At 38.0% G+C, this 20,093-nt stretch overlaps 1 protein-coding gene across 4 annotated transcripts in view; it reads left to right on the top strand.

Moving 5' to 3' along the window:
* The first annotated feature begins 223 nt into the window (after positions 1–223).
* SUV420H1 (suppressor of variegation 4-20 homolog 1 (Drosophila)) overlaps positions 224–20,093 on the top strand; it is a 31,698-nt gene continuing 11,828 nt past the window's right edge. The window contains exons 1-9 of one of the 4 annotated variants that reach the window (XM_005864345.2): positions 226–336; positions 472–707; positions 3,771–3,918; positions 8,429–8,497; positions 12,802–12,967; positions 13,343–13,452; positions 14,967–15,133; positions 15,426–15,445; positions 15,526–15,662. In XM_005864345.2, the coding sequence (XP_005864407.1) occupies positions 548–707; positions 3,771–3,918; positions 8,429–8,497; positions 12,802–12,967; positions 13,343–13,452; positions 14,967–15,133; positions 15,426–15,445; positions 15,526–15,662 (977 nt within the window). In that variant the 5' untranslated portion in view covers positions 226–336; positions 472–547. Of the gene's footprint in view, positions 337–471; positions 708–3,770; positions 3,919–8,428; positions 8,498–8,686; positions 8,771–8,791; positions 9,186–12,801; positions 12,968–13,342; positions 13,453–14,966; positions 15,134–15,425; positions 15,446–15,525; positions 15,663–20,093 lie in introns of those variants that run through there. The other 3 variants (XM_005864346.2, XM_014538125.1, XM_014538126.1) reach the window with 3 other exon arrangements.

The following is a 20,093-nucleotide window of genomic DNA, read 5'->3' as shown; positions in this document are numbered from 1 at the left end:
TACCCCTAAATATTTTGAATGTTGATTTTAACGACAAAAAGATGTAACAAAACTGTTGCAGACAAGAGATAATAAATATATCTTTGTAGTTTACTCACAGAGTTCATAGAATGTTACCAAAATGTGTGATTTGAGCTGATTATTGACCTATACCTAGATATCATAATAAAGAGCAAAGATGATTCTTAATGGTAATGGAAGGATAAACATTTATTGAGCACTTGCTATTTACCAGTTGCTATTCAAAGCACAAGCTATGAGCAAGACCCAATGAGTCCCTCTTCAGAGCCTGGGGGCATTGAAGACCTCAGCATGATAGGACCGGCTGGAGCCCAGGTAGTCTAAAGAGTGGAAACATTAATTACTATAGTACTTTTAATACTCTGTATCTTTCTCACGAGTCTGTGTAGCATGGTTTTTATGTATTTACCTCCCCATTTTGTTTTGTTTTTCATATTTTGTTTCTGTTAGGAGAGAACATTGAAATTATTCTCTAAGCTATTTGAAGAGAGTGACTAAATGCACCTGGGTCAGGCTGTCTGTGGGTATGAAGTGGTTGGGAGAATCCAAGAACATGGTGGTGAATGGCAGGAGAAATGGAGGCAAGTTGTCTAATGACCATCAGCAGAATCAATCAAAATTACAGCACACGGGGAAGGACACCGTGAAGGCTGGCAAAAACGCAGTGGAGAGGAGGTCGAGCAGATGTATGTACACACTCAAACTGTCGCTCTTTTGATTGTGATATGGGGCAGTAATTCTTTCCAGTTTGTAATGTATTCTGTGCTCTGTTGTTTTCAAAACAATTCTTTATGTTCTCACATAGTTAACAATATAGTATTTTACTCTTTCAAAGTTGTATCAGTTTTTATTCTCATCAAATGTGTACAACTTCAGTTTAATGCTTAATATAATAACTTCAATCATCCTTTTATATCCATGGTTTTAAATTATATTTTGTAGAATTTATACCTAAATGGCTAATCTGTTCTATAAAAAGTACTAAAATACTGCTACTGACCTGAATTTCTTAAAAGTTCAAGCTGTATTTTTTATATTTGATGTAAGTATAAATATGTATGTCTTTGAAAACTTACAGTAATATGAATAAAGTTAACTCTGATTTGCGTGATAAGTAGAGTTTAGGGCAGCTTCACAAATTGTCACCATTTCTTATATTTATATAGGGTGAACAATCCTGTATCTGGAGGCACTATTGATATTAAGTTACTTTTTTACCTCTATACCTCTTGGTAAGAATGAAATGACTTGTTGAGAGTTGTGAGAAATTGTAGAGTTTCATAGTTCTTCTACAAGTAGTAAATCAACCCAGGATAAACATAAACCTAAGTAGACAACTATACAAAGGTTGTCCAAAAGTGTATGACCATGTTAAGGAGTACAACTTTTTCTATTTCTTACTTTTCCTAAGGTTAATTTAGCCACTGCTAAACAGCCTTAGTTTGTGTTGGACTTTGCCTACTCCCCGTAGATTGAATTAGCCTGAGTGTTCTGCAGTTTCAGTTAGATTGCTCTAGTTCTGATTCATTTCATTTTTACCTTTTAGGGGTTTATGCTATTCATTGGGCCCAGACTGCCCTTAACCTTCCCATGTCAGATCAGGTCACTGTTTTTGTAATGGATTCTCTTCTGCATGGACACCTCCTTACCCCTTAGCATGTGATGGGAACCTGAAGGGATTGAGAAATGTAGTGACTATAGCAGTGGTGTTGGCTCTGCTCAGTAAATTAGGTATCTCTTAAATTTTTAAAAAAATGTATTTTTATTGATTTCAGAGAGTAAGGGAGAGAGGGGGGGAGAGAGAGAAACATCGATGATGAGAGAGAATCATTGGTCAGTCGCCTCCTGCATGCCCCACACTAGGGATTTAGCCCCAGAAACTCTACGGATTGAATGCATTTCCTATCAAAATCTCAACTGGCTTCTTTGCAGAAATTGACAAGCTGATACTAAAATTCTTAGGAAATTTAAGGGACCCAGAAAAACTAAATCTTGAAAAAAAGGACTCTTAGTCATCAGGAAAATGCAAATTAGAACCATAAGATACAACAACCAGAAAAACTAGAATCAAAAGGATAGATAATAACAAGTGTTGGTGATGATGTGGAGAACTTAGAACCCTCATACACTACTGTTGGAAATGTAAAATGGTGCATCCACTTTGAAAAACAGTCTGGCAGTTCCTCTAAAGGTTAAACATGGAGTTACCATATGACCTAAGCAATTCCATTCTTAGGGATGTACCTAAGAGAATTGGGATAACATATGTACACACAAAACTTTCATATGATTGTTCATAGAGACATTACTCATAATAGCCAAAAGTGGAAACAGCCCAAATGTCCATCAACTAATGAATAAACAAAATGTGCTATATCGATACAGTGGAATATTATTTAGGCATAAAAAAGAATGAAGTACTGATGCATGGTACAACATGGATGAACCTTGAAAACATTGTGCTAATTGAAAAAAGCCAGTCGCAAAGACCACATATTGTATGATTCTAGCTATATGAAATTTTCAAAGTATGCAAATCCATAGAAACAGAAACTAGATTAGTGGTTGATGGGGCTGGGAGGGAGAAGTAGGTAGTGACTGCTAATGGGTATGGGGGTTATTTTGGGGAGTGATGAAATATTCCAAAATTGATTGTGGTGATAGTTATACAATTATGTGAATATATTAAAAAATAACTATTAAATTGTATACTTTTAATAGGTGAATTATACGGTATGTGTATTATAGATCAATAAAGCTGTTACAGAAAATAAAATGATCTGATAGCTTTTCACATACCCACATGCAAATCATATACCTATCCTTTGGCAGGGATTTTCATATAAGTGTTTATTTTTTTTTAAGAGTGGATGAAAAGAAGTTATACCTCTCACTGTGTGTTTCTCTCGTTCTTCCACATCTTAATTTTGAGAGGCTTAACGTCATACAGCTGGTATCTTCACTGACTGCTGATAAGACTATCAATGGCGTACTGAAATGAGCACTGATGAAACTGATATATACAAATTTGGCCTTCCTTTCCTTTCTTTACAATGTTTTTCTTCCACAACTAAACCCAATGACTTCCATCACATATATATTTCTTTCATCTTCCCTATTTTTCAGTCAACATTTTTTCAGACAGGTTAGTTAGAAATAGGCCTATCATTCTCTCTTTTCTCCTTTCCCCACCTCTACTACCTAGCTTTGTAATCTTAGGCAAGTAAATTGCTTAACCTTTGGGCCTGTTCCCAGCCAAGTGGAAATAATAATCACTCATCCATCTGAAAGCAGGAAGCTGGAGGTAGCTACACGGGACTCCTTTGGGTACTTAAAATCAAGCTCTCCCCTTCTGGCACTTACTGCAGAGTGTCTGGTGTTCGTTCATCCTGTTTCCTCACCCCAGCCCTGTCTGTAGTGGCCCTTTATGATGCTCTCTTGCTGCCTCAATGAACCTCCACCTTCCCATTTCTCAGCTCTTCCTTGGAGGGGCAAGGCATCTGAGCCCAAGATGCTCACAGACGCTCTTCTTGGGAAACCTGGTGTTATATGTAATCGAAATACTTTCAATAATTGGGTTTTAGTGTATTGCATTTGCCTTTATGTTTATGCAAATAGTACTCCAATCTCCATTATTAAAATTGATTGAAATAATTTTAGTTCTTGATTACTAGCTTGAATGGGCAAAGGTTTTTAAGGTAGACTTTAGTCATTTTCAATTTGAGTTACTTTTCTTTTTCTTTTTGCAGGTAATGGTAACTCAGGATTCGAAGGACAGAGTCGATATGTACCATCTTCTGGAATGTCCGCCAAGGAACTCTGTGAAAATGATGACCTAGCAACCAGTTTGGTTCTTGATCCCTATTTAGGTTTTCAGACACACAAAATGAATACTAGGTAATTTTAAGTCTTTATCCTGAATGACACAGATGATGTTGAATTTAAGAAAATAGATGGAAAGAAAGAAAATAGATTTTTACTTTCAGTCAAAAATTTAAACGACATTAAAGGAAACTACTTTGTTACAGAAAGATTTTCTATATGTGAGCCATGAAAAGCAACAAAAGCTTCTGAGAATCTTGTCAGTTTTAATTCTGTGTTCTTATTTAACTCAGGATATTACTAAAATATAAAGCTGGGGGAGCATCTTTATTCTGTTTTAAATGTTGATGCTAATTAGTGAAAAGAAATCTGACAGGCATTCTGTACAACCTTAAAAATGTATATTTTCCACTAAAAGTAGATTACGGCCTTTTTTTTCCTTCATAGTTTTATTATAGACTTTTCTTTTTTTAAATAATTGCCACTGTGTTTGATCTTTGAGATGCAGCAAAGCATTCAGCTAAGTAAGATTCAACTTAGTAAGCATGAATATTTTTAAAGACGTGCTTACATTCAGTGTGCAGATAATAGATGTGCAAGTGCTTTATTGAGTATTAAATGTCATCTACATAAAATATTACTGCATCACTCTTGAAATCTGTCATCCTTTAAATTTCTATATTTTACTTCTCTTAAATACCTTCTCTCCCACAAAAAGGCTCTTAGATAATTTTGTAATTGACTTCCGCCATACACTAAGTCAGAGCTTTCCAAGTTTTCTCTGTCTCTTTAACTTCCATGGCAAAGGGTTTTCAAGTCTGATGGAAAAGTATAGGGATTTAGAATGTAGAACAAGTTCTGGGCCACCTCTCACTCTTACCTCAGTCACCCTATACTGGTGTTCAGTAGCTCCAGTGTCAGTGACCAACCCTGGAAGGACTTGATCACCAGTGGATAGTCATGGATAATTAGCTAGGATGAGGTAGGAATTGGTGAGTAAAGGTGATTGGAGGAAAATCTGTGTTCATCTTTTTCCCTTTTAACTCTCCCTCGCTAGAATGAAAACAAAATACTGTATGATGCATTTATTAATTACACTCTAAACCCAGAAAGAAGTAATTCTGGTGAAAATGTGCCTTTGGTATTTTCATGTAATTTTCTGTCATCATATATCTTTACTTAGTAAAATGAAGTGAAAAGCTGGGATAGACTTGAGAGGTTCTTTAAATAGTTTTTCTGCCTTCAGAGGGACAAATATCTAAATTTTCTAAATAGGCAGACAGTTGGCTGTCCTCTGGAAAGTCAGCAGACTCAAGATGCCATAGTGTCCAAGTAAAATCTAGTTTGCATTATTTTAAGTCCATTTCTCTTTTTTTTTCCAGTGAACATAGGAGACCAGTGCCCATTCTCTAGAGCAGCGGTTCTCAACCTGTGGGTCGCAACCCCTTTGGGGGTCGAACGACCCTTTCACAGGGCTCGCCTAAGACCATTGGAAAACACATATATAATTACATACTGTTTTTGTGATTAATCACTATGCTTTAATTATGTTCAATTTGTAACAATGAAATTGGGGGTCACCACAACATGAGGAACTGTATTAAAGGATCACGGCATTAGGAAGGTTGAGAACCACTGCTCTAGAGCAAGCATGTCACACTCGTGGCCTGCTGGCCATGAGTGTGACATGCTTGCAGAGGATCCTAATAGTGTTTAAGCCACCCTTTAGCCTTTTTTTCCCCTGAGTTAAGAAATGTGAATCACTGATTCTCGTAACAGTCTAGTACAGTGATGGCGAACTTTTTGAGCTCGGCGTGTCAGCATTTTGAAAAACCCTAACTTAACTCTGGTGCTGTGTCACATATAGAAATTTTTTGATATTTGCAACCATAGTAAAACAAAGACTTATATTTTTGATATTTATTTTGTATATTTAAATGCCATTTAACAAAGAAAAATCAACCAAAAAAATGAGTTCGCGTGTCACCTCTGACATGCGTGTCATAGGTTCGCCATCACTGGTCTAGTAACATTCAGGATTTTACTGCAAAGGCCCATAATTATGACCTGGAGTCATTAAGAAAGGGATTATCTTCATTAAGCCTTATATACTGAAATATGGAAGCATATAAACCATTTTAGAAAGGGTTCCATCAAAATTATAAAATATTTTTAGTGGCTTAGGAAAAAAATCTGTGTGTTCAGAATCCCCATGCTTTGACTATTCCAGAGGGTGAAGGGTTACCTGTTACTGGCTTCTGCTATAGGAAATAACTCCTGTCCTATCCTATATAATAAAAGGCTAATATGCAAATTGACTGAACAGCAGAACAACCAGTCGCTATGATGCGCACTGACCACCAAGGGGCAGACCTCAATGCAGGAGCTGCCCCTTGGTGGTCAGTGTGCTCCCACAGAGGGAGCGCTGCTCAGCCAGAAGCTCTGAGCTGAGCTTATGGCTGGTGAGCACAGCGGGTGGCGGGGGCCTCTCCTACCTCCATGGCAGCACTAAGGATGTCTGACTGCCAGCTTAGGCCAGCTCCCTAAGCCATCATTCAGACATCCCTCAAGGGCTCCCGGACTGCAAGAGGGCGCAGGCCAGGCTGAGGGACCCTCGCCCCCTGAGTGCACGAATTTCAGGCACTGGGCCTCTAGTTTTCTATAAAATCCTCCTTGGTAATTAGTTTATGAGAGTTACTTGGGGAATCTTATTAAGATGCAGCTGTTTAACCAATGGACACAGACACTGGGGTGGTGGGGACTTGCCTGGGGTGGGAATCCGGGGTGGGAATGCTTGGGGGGGGGGGTCAATTGGGGAAAACTTTTAACAATAAAAAAAAAAAAAGAAAAGATGCAGCTGCTGACTTAATAGCTGTGGGGTGGGGCCTGAGAGCCTCCATTTCTACTCTTGGAGTAGCAGGTCCTAAAGCACCTGGCCTACTGCGCCTTCTTTTGATGTAAGTGGATAAAAAGCTCCTTACCAGTAGTTTCCTAGGACTCACTTAAAAACTGTGTCCTAAAATGTAAAGTTCAAGATTGCTACACAAATATTAAAACTCAAAACCTTATCCAAGTGCCCCTAAATTTAAAAAGTATCCAGTATGTAAAATTTTTTATGAATAGAAATTGAAGGATCTAAAATAAAAACTGGTTAAACCAAGTTAAACATGCAGAAGAAAACATGTATTTTTCAGTACAACACTTAATTCTTCTCATACAGTTTCTAAAATAGCCATTGATGGTGTAGACAGTCCTACTCCCCCTGGGCAGACGGGTTGGTTTGGCAGCAGGGGGGACCCTTAGCGCCTGTGTTCGAGCAGTTGATGCAAAGGTACTTTAACGGGAATACACAGAAAATTTATTAATGAAGCTTTAAATCTTGGTGGACTTACTTGAATATGAAACTATCTGCTCTGGCTCATCTTTTGAGCAAGGATTTACCAGAATGTTGACTCACGTCATGTTCAAAGATATCATTTTATAGAAAATAAGGAAAATCTATAGTGCTTTATTTGAATAAACCATAAATATATTTTAAATTACTAATTTGTGGGCTTTTCTCTCTTTGGGGTTCAAACAAAGTGACTGGAAGAGAGAAGTTTGGAGCTTGGATTTTAATACTTGCTGTCTGTTTCTTATAGAATGGTCTCTTTGTTTCATGTTTATACATTTGTAATTGATTGTCAGTTTTCATTTCCTCTTATGTTCCTTTTCCTCCTTTCAACTTCTTTCAATGTACTGTGTTCAGAAACAGTAGATGTTTAATGATTTGAAAATTTCCCAAACTAGCTATATTATGAATGCTCATGCTTTCATCTTAATATACCCCTATATTTACTCATAAGCAAGTCAGAGTTACAGCATGAATTCCTAGAAATAGTATAAACAAAATAGTAATTTCAATTTATTGGAAAATATTTAGATTTAGTTGACTTATCAATTATGAAAATTAAATTCTTCATTTTAGCTGGAAAATAGAGTTGTTAGTAATACCTCTGATTTTCAAAAGATCAAAGTGGGGAGACAGATACAGTAAAGCTGGTACAGGTGCTTCCAGTCATGCCCCTTGTGGAGACTGTAGAACCCAGAGATCGGACAGTGTCCTGAGGAGTGGGCGACTTGGAAGTGAGCTGAGCAGGAAATAATGTTATAAAGAAATGCACGAAAAAAAGAAAAAAAGAAATGCACGAGTCACTTTTTCTTTGGAATTTTTCTGATCTGCAGTCTGTATAGTCCTTACTCATCCTTCTACTGTAATTATATAATTTTATTTTACTTTATGTATTTGATTATTTATATCCACTGTTGGATATGAATTTATAAATCATGTTAAGTGTCACTTTGAAATTAAGTGCTTGACTAGAAAGCATAAAGAAATTCTTAGATCTTCTAACTCGGTATAATGTAAAACGATGTTCTATGGGAAGAAAGAATTTTAGAATCTGGCTTTTATCATGCTGAGACTGGAATACCAGTGTTTTAAGGATTTTTGCAACAGCTAATATTGTGAATCTGCTTAGAGATTACAAGTACAGGTTGTACAAATAGTTTTTTATTGTTGTTGTTTGTTTTTGCATTTATATAGCGCCTTTCCTTCGAGGAGCTCAAGGCATTTTTCAAAATCTGACAGTTTTCCTCACAACAACCCTGTGAGGTAGGTAGAGTGCATTACAAACAATAATAAGATGCCCGCTAACCTGTCACAGCCTTATGATGTTCTTTGATGTTAAATAATGGAGGTGTTAGCATAAACATGAGTTTTGGAACATGTTGCAAACCTTTTAAAATAGTTTGGTCTTAGTCATAGTTGTATTTAAAAAAAATCACTTGTACTCCACAACAGGGTAATTTTAAGAGAAATCTTTCATCAAAAGATCAGGAGTCACTCCCTGGGATTAGCTGAGCACTGAGTGCAAAGCTCAGCCAGGTATGTCTCTGGTTGTTATTTATTTTCAGGTGAAGAAGGAACGAAGAGCTGTGGCTCTGGCCTGCCTCCTCCTCCTCCTCGGCACCTGCGCGCTGTCAGTTTGCAGTTAAACTTTCTTCAAAGGGGAAATGTGTTCACACTGTTGCCTCGTGGTTTCTTATTTTATATCTTAAATATTTGAGCATTTTTCTCTCTTTTCCTCTCTCCTTCCCTTGCTCCCCTTTTTTCTGTCCTCCTCTTCTTCCCCCTCCTCCAGTCAGCTCTTGGTTGTACATGCTATGGAAGGGACAGTAGTACAGCTAACACAAATCTACAACCTTTCTTCATTGCCACAGTGCTCTCTTGGGTTTGGATACAGAAAAACCAAATAGCAAGAAAACCTGGGAAGTCAGTCTCTGGAAAGAGTGGGGAACAGGTGTGTGGGAGTGTGAATTCATGTTTTTTTCTGCCCCTTTTATTAATAATGATTGTAAATGACTTTTTTTCTTATAGCAGCCATTCATCAGAGATGTGGGAAGACGAAAAGAAATGTTTGGTTTATTTAAAGTAGCAATTTTTGTGTTAGAGAGGGAGGAGGGGCATATTGATTTGGAAATCCAGATACCTGTTTCCCCACTGCCACCCCACTTCACCCCCAAATACCAAATTTAAAAGTATATAGTACCTTTCACTGTATTGCTAGAATACCAGCCAGCTCTGTTGCTGGCTGGGCTCTGGGCTGGTGTTCCATGGCAGACACAGGTCAAATCCTATTGTATGTGAAACAACATGAGAGGGCCCTCTGAGTCCACATAAGAGCAGGCTGAGAAAGGCTTCCCTTAATTAGCCCTCAGGGGCCTATTTTCCTCACTTATGGAATAAGAAGGCTGTTTTAGATAGTCTACATTTTCTTCTAGCTTTAAGAACCATGGTGTAAGGAGAGCTTTGTGCAATGTGTATGGGAGCTTTATAGCGATTGTGATGAAGGAGAGGGCAGAGGGTATCTTTCTACTCAATAATAGAAAATTATTTTAATTATTTCATTGCTGATTGCCTGGTCCTAATAGTTGTAACAATCTTAGGCTATTAAGTAATTTTTATTTCTCCTTCAGTATTTGTTATACTGGGATTTGACTTGAACTGTCAGCCTGGTGATTTTAATGTCTATTTGTAGGATTATTGAAAACAGCTGTCTCTTTGCCTCACTATCATTTCACGCCTATGTCAGCCAACTGTGACAGGAAGTTTGATGGTAAATTATATTTTAAGTGAAACGGAGGTTCTTGCTATTGGCAAGTAACAGTTTTGCTTGTGTTTGATTCAGGAAAGCAGAAACAAAAGTCAGCACAGGAAACGTGGAAAGCAGAATATAGCTAAATCAAGAGTAGATTATTTTGTGTTGGTTTTAGCATATAAATTGGCATCGTGAACAAAGAGTAAACAAAATTACGATAGCTGAAGGGCATTTTTAGGTAGGAAGCTACAGGTTTCAGGAAGTGGAGTGCACTTAGCAAGCCCATAGGAATAGCCAGTGTCCGTTCCAGGGCTGCAACTTACTTGTCTGTTGTGTCCTTAAAGCCTTAGGTGAATTTAGCCCTGACTCTGACTTGCTTGCTAATGTGTTGAGCCATGCAATTATTTTAAGTAGGGTGTCACCACTAGTCAATTCCATGTTGGACATAACAATATTTCTGGGTTCTTTCTCTGTTGTTTGTAGCATTAATGTCATGGATTTTACATTGTATTTGCTCAGAGTGAAGTACTAGTATTGGCTTTTCTGTTCTCTGCATAAATCATGGGTTATCCATTTCCTAACATTTCATATTTTGTATTGTGTGAAGTGGCATGCCTTAGTAACAGCTGCTTGGTTATCTTATCTGTCCTTCATGTGCAAACACTCCTAGTGTAGGTTTGCAGCAAGAATGGTTTAAGAAACCCGATCTTGACAAAAATCACTTGTGATGTCTACAAGTCATTTAATATTATAACTGGATGGAAGTTTGCAGACTTTCACAATTCTGCAAATCTTTAGATTATTTTGACAATCCTAGTTAAACACATTCTGAATTGTTTAAAGGATTTCCACCCATCTATCTGTCAGAGTGGGTATGCTAATAGAACAGGGAAAATAAAATTTGACGTCCATTTCTCTATATGACGTCTCTGGGATATGTTTGAACTCTCTCAGATGGTTCTGCTTAGTAGTTGTGAGAGCTTGCCGAAGCTAGAGTCTGAAGCTAGTAAGTTCCTGGAGGGGTCAGCATGCATTAATGTATCAGAAGTCCTGTCATCAGTAGTGTTATGCCTGTTCTCAACCTCATGCCTTCTCTCTTCCTGTTCTTTCCTTTACTGTTGTTGCCCAGCTGATTCCCTCAGTCCCTGTTCATCTCTTTGAATGTAGCCTTAAGATGCTCTGCTTAAATTCCCTCCCACTTTGCCTGCCCTCCTTTGATTCTTTCCTGCCTATTCTGGAAAGCTGAATTCACACTTCTCATTGCCCATACATATCTTCACTTCAGTTATGATTTCCATACTTTAAAGTGCTATAGTGTAGTTGTGCCATAGTAACCTGCTTTTGCCTATCGCCACTTTGCTTAACTGTTGATGCATGTGTATGTCTTTTAGTCCTGGATAAATTTTCCATGTAAGAGCAGTGGCCTGTCTGTCACTTCTGTATTTCACCATAAAACCTGTGTGTACACAGCACTTAATAAATAAGCCTTGGTGAAATATTGTGGCTTAAAATTTTACTGAAATGTTGTGACTACATTTATGATGGCTCATCTAGAAAGAATCCTGGTTGAGTGCTTCCTTTCCTAGATCTTGTCTCAGTTTTAGCATTTTCAGGTTTATGAGGTGCACAATTTTAATTGTTATAGTTAAGGTGCATAGTTCAAATTCTTTTACTCCTTGGCCATTAATATTTTTTTTTCTTAATGTATTCTATTTGAATAGCAGTCTGTAATTCCTTTTTTTGGTTGGATTTTTTTAACTTTATTTGGGAAAATAAGCCAAATGAAATTGACATGAAAAGACATTTTTAAAATATTTAAATATTGATTTTTAGAGAGAGAGAAAGGGAGAGAGAGAAACATTGATGTGAGAAATACCGATCGGTTGCCTCCTGCACACACCCCAATGGGGGGGGGGGTTTGAACCCACAACCTGGGCATGTGCCCCAACTGGGAATTGAACCAGTAACCTTTCAGAGTACTGAATGACATTCAACCAACAGAGCCACACCTGCCAGGGTGACATTTTAAAATTAAGATCCAAGTACCTTTAATTGTAGTACATGTTTTATTGAGAACACAACTTTAGAATGAGGGACTTGTAAACTTAATTTTATTTGGACTATGATTGTATCATGTGTTATTTTATGACTAGAAATGTAATATACTGAAGTCATTACAGCTAATTTTAGAATAGAAGCCTTTTATAATGCTATGCCAACTGTTTTTCCTTACATCACCATACAGCAGTTGTACTTTTGCCCTCTTTTTGCTCTCTGAATGCAGTTGTGAAAGATTAATTGACATGGTGTTGGAACATCAAGGTGTATTTCAGGACTCACTAGGGTACTTGGTTTGGGGTTTTTCTAACTGTACGTAAAGAATGTTTTGTTAGCGGCATAATTTTGTTTGCTTCGTCATTCTTCTGAAGCTCATTGCCTGGCACTCTTCTGGCTTGATTCTGCATGTTTTTAAAAATTGTCATTCTAACCCACAATTAGATGAGCTCTATTGTAGGTCTTTCATTTTGTACCTTCAGACTGGAATAAGCCTGAATCAGAGAGCATTAACTTGAGTCATCTGGTCACTTCTCAGTTAATGAGATAACAGTGAAATAACAATATTAAAATGCATTTTGAAGACAGAGAAGTTATGTTTCATGGTGGTTAATATTACTTGAGTAGTAATTATAAAGATTATTGATTGTTCTCTTTTGTTCTGTCTCGCAGTTTTTAGGTTACTATCTCTTTCTCAGTATCTCTTAACAGTGGCCCACGAGTGATGGCAGATAATTAAAGTTATCATTTTGATTTTGTTCAGATTTCGGCCTATTAAAGGAAGGCAAGAAGAGCTGAAGGAAGTAATTGAACGTTTTAAGAAAGATGAGCACTTGGAGAAAGCCTTCAAATGTTTGACTTCAGGCGAATGGGCGCGACACTATTTTCTCAACAAGAACAAAATGCAGGAGAAATTATTCAAGGAACATGTAGGTTTATTAATAAGATGAATACTGTTTATATGTTTGGATAAGAGTAAAGGAAACTAAAGCCTAAATTTTGGTGAAAACTTGAAATCAATTTTTTGTGAAACTAATCGTATGAAGATCTAATAACATATAGGATCCTTTGACTATCCAAAGAGAAAACTTTGTCATCTAGAAGTGAAATTTGTTGTGAGCTTTTAGAGTAATATGGCCAAGCCATTAGGTACTCAAATATGTGAAATGTTAAAATATCAACAAAGGATTTTAAAAGTGCAACATTTTTATATTGTTGTTAGTGGTTTGCTTTTATAATTCTATGAAAGTCTAGCAGGACAAACAATTTTCTATAATGTTAATGTCAATTTTTTTCTTTTTTAGGTGTTCATTTACTTGAGAATGTTTGCAACTGATAGTGGATTTGAAATACTGCCTTGTAATAGATACTCATCAGAACAAAATGGAGCCAAAATAGTTGCAACGAAAGAGTGGTAACTATTGTACTAGTATAAACCCATAAAGTAATTTTATTTAAAGTTCTCTCTGAAATTACTGTTCAAGTGCTAAGGAAGTCGTGGAAGGGATGAAACCAGAGCTCACCTAGAGGAGCCAGTGCAGGGCCAGTGCCTTGGCCCAGCAACTGGGGCCTATTCTAGGCTCCTTATTCCCATCTTTGTTGTTTAGAATTAGAAGTCTGAGTTGACCAGATTCTATGTCTAAGCTGAAGGGTGTTTTGTTCTCTTTTGGTTAAATCTGGGTTCCTTGCTCAATGACGGGGCTACTGAAAGGTTAGGGAGGCCAAGGTTGGACAGACTGGCTTCCGGAGTTGGTCCTTTACTGGCTTAGAAGAAAAGTTGGGTATGACGCCTTCATGATCCTAGGAAGTTGACAGGTGGAAACTTCTTAGCACATTGCCTGCTTTAAAAATATATATATACAGCTGAAATACAAGTAGTAACATTGAGCTCCATTTGAGCGGTAACAGCCATATGGAAAAGGGAGAGTGTGTATTATATCTTCTTTCCTCTGATGCCTGTTCCCTACCTTTTCTCCCCAAAAGAAACATGTAGTCCCTTTCATATACCACCCTAATATATTTTATAGTAGAAATTTAGGGTCAAGTGCCTGAAATTGGAGGGCAGAGAGCATTACTCTCAGGCTCGATGTGTGTGTGTGTGTGTGTGTGTGTGTGTGTGTGTGTGTGTGCGCGCGCGCATCTTGTTTATCTTGGGATAATATACCTGCTTGCCAGCTCCCATGGCTCCCTATGGTGTCAATGGGTGTGGAGGTTTGAGATCTCAGTCCTAGAGCTGCGCTGTCAGTACAGTAGCCTCCAACCACATGTGGCTCTTGAGCTCTTGAAATGTGGCAAGTCGGAATTGAGAAGTGCTGTAAATGTGATACACATGCCAGATTTCATATTAAATTAAATTTTTCATTAATATTTCTTAAACTGATGACCTGCTGAAATAGTATTTGGGGTATATTGGATTAAAATACATTGCTAAAAGTAATTTCACGGGTTTCTACTTTCTTAAAGTGGCTGTTAGAAACTTGAAGATTCTGTGCTTGGCTTGCATTGCTCTCTGTGGGATGGCGCTGCTTTAGAGGATAGCATCCCAATTCTGGGTCCTCATAGCTCATTCCCACACTCATCTATGTCTCCTTCATCCAGTGTCAGCAAGTTGAATTCCGTGCAGCAGGGATTTGAGTCCTTTCTGCTTGCAAAGCACTATGCTAGGTGCTGCAGGGTGTTCAGAAACATGGATAGGTACACAGTTCTGTCCTGGAGGACTCTCCAGCCTCTGGTAGGAATAGGGCAGCTGCACAAGTAACCATGGCAAAGATTCTGGGGCTTCCTGGTGGGGATCCAAGCGAGTCAGCTAAAATATGCAGAGCTGGGTCTTCTCAATACTTGGATATTTATTGGACAGGCTTGTTTTAATAAAAGAAGCCACCTTATTTATAATTACTAGTAATTTTTAACATCGCATATTTTAAATAGGAAACGAAATGACAAAATAGAATTACTGGTGGGTTGTATTGCCGAACTTTCAGAAATTGAGGAGAACATGCTACTTAGACACGGAGAGAACGACTTCAGTGTCATGTATTCCACAAGGAAAAACTGTGCTCAGCTCTGGCTCGGCCCTGCCGCATTTATAAACCATGGTAAGCGCTATTTCTCAGGTATCAGCACTAATGTTGGGTGGTACTGCTCAAAATTAGAATGGCATAGCAATCTGAGTAAGACCTTATCTTCCTTTAAAGTAGGGTTAAGAATATGATTCCCCCCCCCCCCGCCCCAAGTTATTAAAGTAAATATTTCTGTAGTTTAACTGAAGACATACATTTCTATCAAAGATTGTAAAATTACATGGAAAGCTTATTTCAGATTTCTGTAATTGTTCGTGTTTCAGATCTTATCAACAGTTAATTGACTTTATTTTTGGACATTTTTCAGATTGCAGACCTAACTGTAAGGTAAGCATAAAAACTTTTTATCTCAAGTATTTAGTTTTTGCTTTAGGTATGAATTTCTTAATAAGTTCATTTTATTTCAGTTTGTGTCAACTGGTCGAGATACAGCATGTGTGAAGGCTCTGAGAGATATTGAACCTGGAGAAGAAATTTCTTGTTATTATGGAGATGGGTTTTTTGGAGAAAATAATGAGTTCTGCGAGTGTTACACGTGCGAAAGGTAAAGTATTAAGTAAGATGTTCAGCTTTTCCATTCTTTTAACCACCTTATGATCATGGGCATGAAATCACATTATCTCCTGATTATTTAAATGCAGGAATAGTCTTTTACATTCTAGAGCATTGCAGCCAGTAGCATGCATAAACAAAATCAAAGCGTCCTTAACTTTCAAGGGCATTGGCACCTGACCCTTAAAAATATTATTACCAGCTGTTCTTATGAATGGATCAGAGTTCAAATGCACTTAAGTAGAGAATGGGAAACACCTTTACACACACACACACACACACACACACACAGCCACAGCCACAGCCACAGCCACAGCCACAGCCACAGCCACAGCCAGAGTGGGGTTGCCCTGAAAATGGCAAGTGAAGTTCAGCCGCTGACAGTCATGTAAAAACCCTGACATAGTTTTGTGTATTATCAAGCTGTGTCCTCTGGATTTTTTTTTATGCACATACTTTCATAATTCCTAAGTTCTGTCACTTTGTGTGGTCCATCAAGGTTTTGGAGTCCTTGTGGATGCCCCCGATCTCCCTTGGCAGCAGTAATGTTCACAACACTCAGTGGAGTGGCTTCTGCATGCAGGAGCTCACAGGGGCAGCTCCCCAAGCTTATCTGGGTGGTGCTGCAGGAAGGCTTCGTTATGTTTGTAGAGCCCATTTCGCGTACCTTGCACTGCCCTGGACACTACTGATCTTGACTCATTCAGTCCTCACAGCCATCCTGTGAGAGAGAAGTAGTAGTGTGGCCCTGTTGCAAATGCAGAACTTAAGTACTGAATCCAGACCAGCCTTGCTTCAGAGCCCTCACAGTTTCCACATCATGTTGTGTTTGCAAATATGAGCAAAGATACCTGGTGGTGCTACTTCTCCCACTAAGAACACCCAGCCTGCAGCCAGACTAGAAGCCCAATTTTCTTCTTCCTTGGTAGCCAGACATTTCCCCTGTGTTGGGGGTGGGAGTATAAAATGTATCTTTTTCTATATAAAAAAATGGTGTAAGCATTGGTTGAATCTTAGACCAGTCTACAGAAAGACCCTTTAATCCATGAAGTAGTTTAATTATAGTTGAATAATGCTTTAAAATCATTTCATAGAGATGACATAGCGTAGCAGTTAAGTAAGTGCCTGAGATCTGTGTCAGACTGCCTGAGTTGGAATCCTGTGACTCTGCATCTCATTAGCTATGATTTCTTGGGCAACTTAGGTGCTCTTGTACCTTAATTATCCATCTGTAAAATGGGAATAATACCAGAAGTTATTTCATAGGGTTGCTGTGAGGATTAAATTAGTTATTTCACATAAAGTATGTAGAACTGTACACAGTTAACAATTAAATATAGGTTATTTTCCCATTAGAAAAGATGCTCCAAGAAGGCAGAAGTCTTTACCTTTTTTATTTACTCCTATATTCCCAGCATCCAGAATAGTACCTGGCACATAATAAGTGCTTGAAAAATATTTGCTGAGTGAATGATCAAATGAAGCAAATGATGTGCTAGTAAGGTTTTGGAGGTTGTCCTGAAAATGTAACCACACACTCAGGATTCCAAACCAGCCCTGAAACAGCTCTTTTACTGGTTCAGAACTGCACGCATTGTCATGTTCCTTAGGTAGATTAGTTCTCTTTATTGAGCCTCCGTTTCTCACTGGTCATATAGTGGTAATCCCACCTACTCTCCAGGCTTAGTGTGAACAATAGAAACATGCAAGTCCTTCCGAAGTGGGAAGGCCTAATATACAGAACAGTTGACATGGCTAAATCAGACTCCTTGAGCAGTTTGACTGAAAGGGTGGCTATGAATATTCTTTAAATTCTCAGGAACACCAGTTAGATGAGAGGATGACACTAGTCAGAGAACTCATTCAATTGTTAACTGAACAGGTACTTTATATTAGGCCTACAAATGCAAGGTAAACAAGACTAGCATGAGGGTGAGAAGAGGTGGCCCAGTGAAGAGTTGAGAGTGGACAGAATGTTTAACAAGATGCTGAGGTCACAAGTGGAGTGTCCTGGGTGCATTGGATGCATGTGTCTGGGCTGTAACCATCCTGACACAATAGTGATTGTAGTATGTTTCTAATAAGTACTACAAATTTCACTTTAGAAAATTTGAAGAATAAAATCTAATGAAGGACAAAATTATTGTAAAGTTTATATGAAAGTATGTTTGATAGCCAAGAAAAATTTTGTGAAGTATAGTTAGGGGAAATTTATCTTAACAGATATTAAAAGTTACTATGAAATAATTGTGATCAAAACTTGATGGATATTGGCCCGGAAATGGACAAATAGGTAAGAGGGCATGAAGAGAGTCCTGAAAGAGAGATGAGTATGATGTTGGTGCAGTATTTCCAATCCATGATTGGGAATCTGCATATGTGGAGGGCTGAAGGAGTTATATGTGGATTTTCAACTGCAAGATAGGGTGGTGCCCCAATCCCCCCGTTGTTCAGGGTCAGCTGTAACTCATCATGTGTCTGGAGGAAAACCAAGCTAAGCTCCATCTCACACTATGTAAAAATCAATTACAGCTGGATGCTGGGAATATAGGAGTAAATAAAAAAAAGTAAATTTTAAAATACAATGCAAAACTATTTTTAAAACTTTAGATTACATGTCTAACCTTGGGGAAGTAAAATTCTTTTGAAAGAAGACAAGAAATGGTGAATACAAAAATTCTTGAATGGCTGGAAGTAAGTCAAAGACAGATGATAAACTGAAGGGGGAAAAGTACATGTATAGCAAAGAATTAATATTATAATTACAAAAAGCTCCTGTGAAGTAAGTCAAAGACAGATGATAAACTGAAGAGGGAAAAAAGTACACATATGGCAAAGAATTAATATTGTAATTACAAAAAGCTCCAATAAAGTAAGCTCATACGGAAAAAGTAAATTCCACTAGAAAAGAAAGGTAAGAAAGATGCTGCACAGAAAATGATGGCTACAAACAAAGAAATTAAAACAATTAGGTATTCATTTTCACTATCAGGTGGCAAAATTTAAGGAGTGCACTGTATACTGCTGGTGAAGACATAGAGAAACAGGCAGGTGTTATTAGGGCTGTGAATTGCTGTAATCTTTTGGGAAAGGAATCTGGCAATATGTGTCAAAAAATAAGTGCATCCATTTACCTGGCAGTCAGTCCCATATGGAAGAATTTACCCTATGGAAATATGAGCACCAGTTAGTAAGGATTTGGTGTCAAGAGCAGTATAGCAGCTGTATTCATGGTGGCAAACAAAAACAAAATCGCCCATAGGTTTTACTATCACTGATGGGGAGTTATTGAATAAATTATGGAATGTTTATGTAAAAAGTACAACTTTTAAAACATATGTTCAATACCAGTGTATTTGTGCATGGTTGTTTAGTGAATGTATGGCATTACCCTGCTGGTTTTGTTTGCCTGGAGGGCTCCCACAGTGTATGGAGGTGTGTAGACCATGGTAAAGGAGTGGAAGCTGGTGTGCTGGCAGGTGGTTAGCACTGGACCTCAGGGCTCTGGGCTCCAGGGGTTAGGAAATACTACCAACTTCTGCTTTATGCATATTTATATCCTAGGATTGTTTGGCTTGTTGCAGCAAGCATAAGCATGTATTACTTTCCTAAGTTAAAAAGAAAAAGGGAGGGTAGTGTAGAAGCAGATGAAGAGTAGAGCTTTCTTTAAATGTGGCCCATCTTTCTAGAAATGAACCAGAAATGTTGCATGTTATGGTAAAAAGGCATGGAATATCTAAAAATAACTTATTACTTTCTTTGTCCATATGAAATGAAATGGCCTTTGGGATTTATGGATTTACTTTCTGAATATATTTTGGGGTGGGGTGGAGTGTAATTGGTTGCCTGCCTCAGTGAGGATTTCTAATGCACCTTTTGAAAAAAAGAATTGAGGCAGTCCCACAATAAGTTTGTTGTTGTTTTTACAAAAGCCTTAATAAAAAGAGAATTCCATATCCATTCTGTGAAGATGAAGAAAGCAAAAATACTTACATTACTTAACAAAAATAGATTCGGCATTAGGTTTGGGTCTGTGCTCCCTAGCATGAAAAGGTAAGAGGGTGGGGAGAGAAAATAAAACTGTTGTCCTTTAGCAAAAAGTGAAACGCTCTGATTCCTTGGGGGAGGAAATCCTGAAAGATCAGTTCCAGGGGATCTCAGCGGGGCCAGGTCGCTTTCAGAGGAGGGCAGTTAGGATTTTGTCACAGGTCAGAAGCTGTTATATGGCTTTTCCTTAATAAGCGAAGGCCAGTGAAGGGTCAGCCAGTGAAGGCAGTTCTAGCCAGAGAGACTTCTCACTTCTTAAATGCAATAGGAGTGCTTTTAAAAAACCTCTTAACATATAATTTACTCACTCTTTTGAATAGAGCTGAGTAGGAATTTTCCTTTATACGCTGAATAAAGCAAAGCTTTGCAAAACTAC

The sequence above is a fragment of the Myotis brandtii genome, unplaced genomic scaffold (assembly GCF_000412655.1).
Source record: "Myotis brandtii unplaced genomic scaffold, ASM41265v1 scaffold187, whole genome shotgun sequence".
Classification (NCBI taxonomy): Eukaryota; Metazoa; Chordata; class Mammalia; order Chiroptera; family Vespertilionidae; genus Myotis; species Myotis brandtii.
The sequence above is the reverse complement of the archived record's forward strand: the minus strand, read 5'-3'. Positions and strand labels throughout refer to the sequence as shown.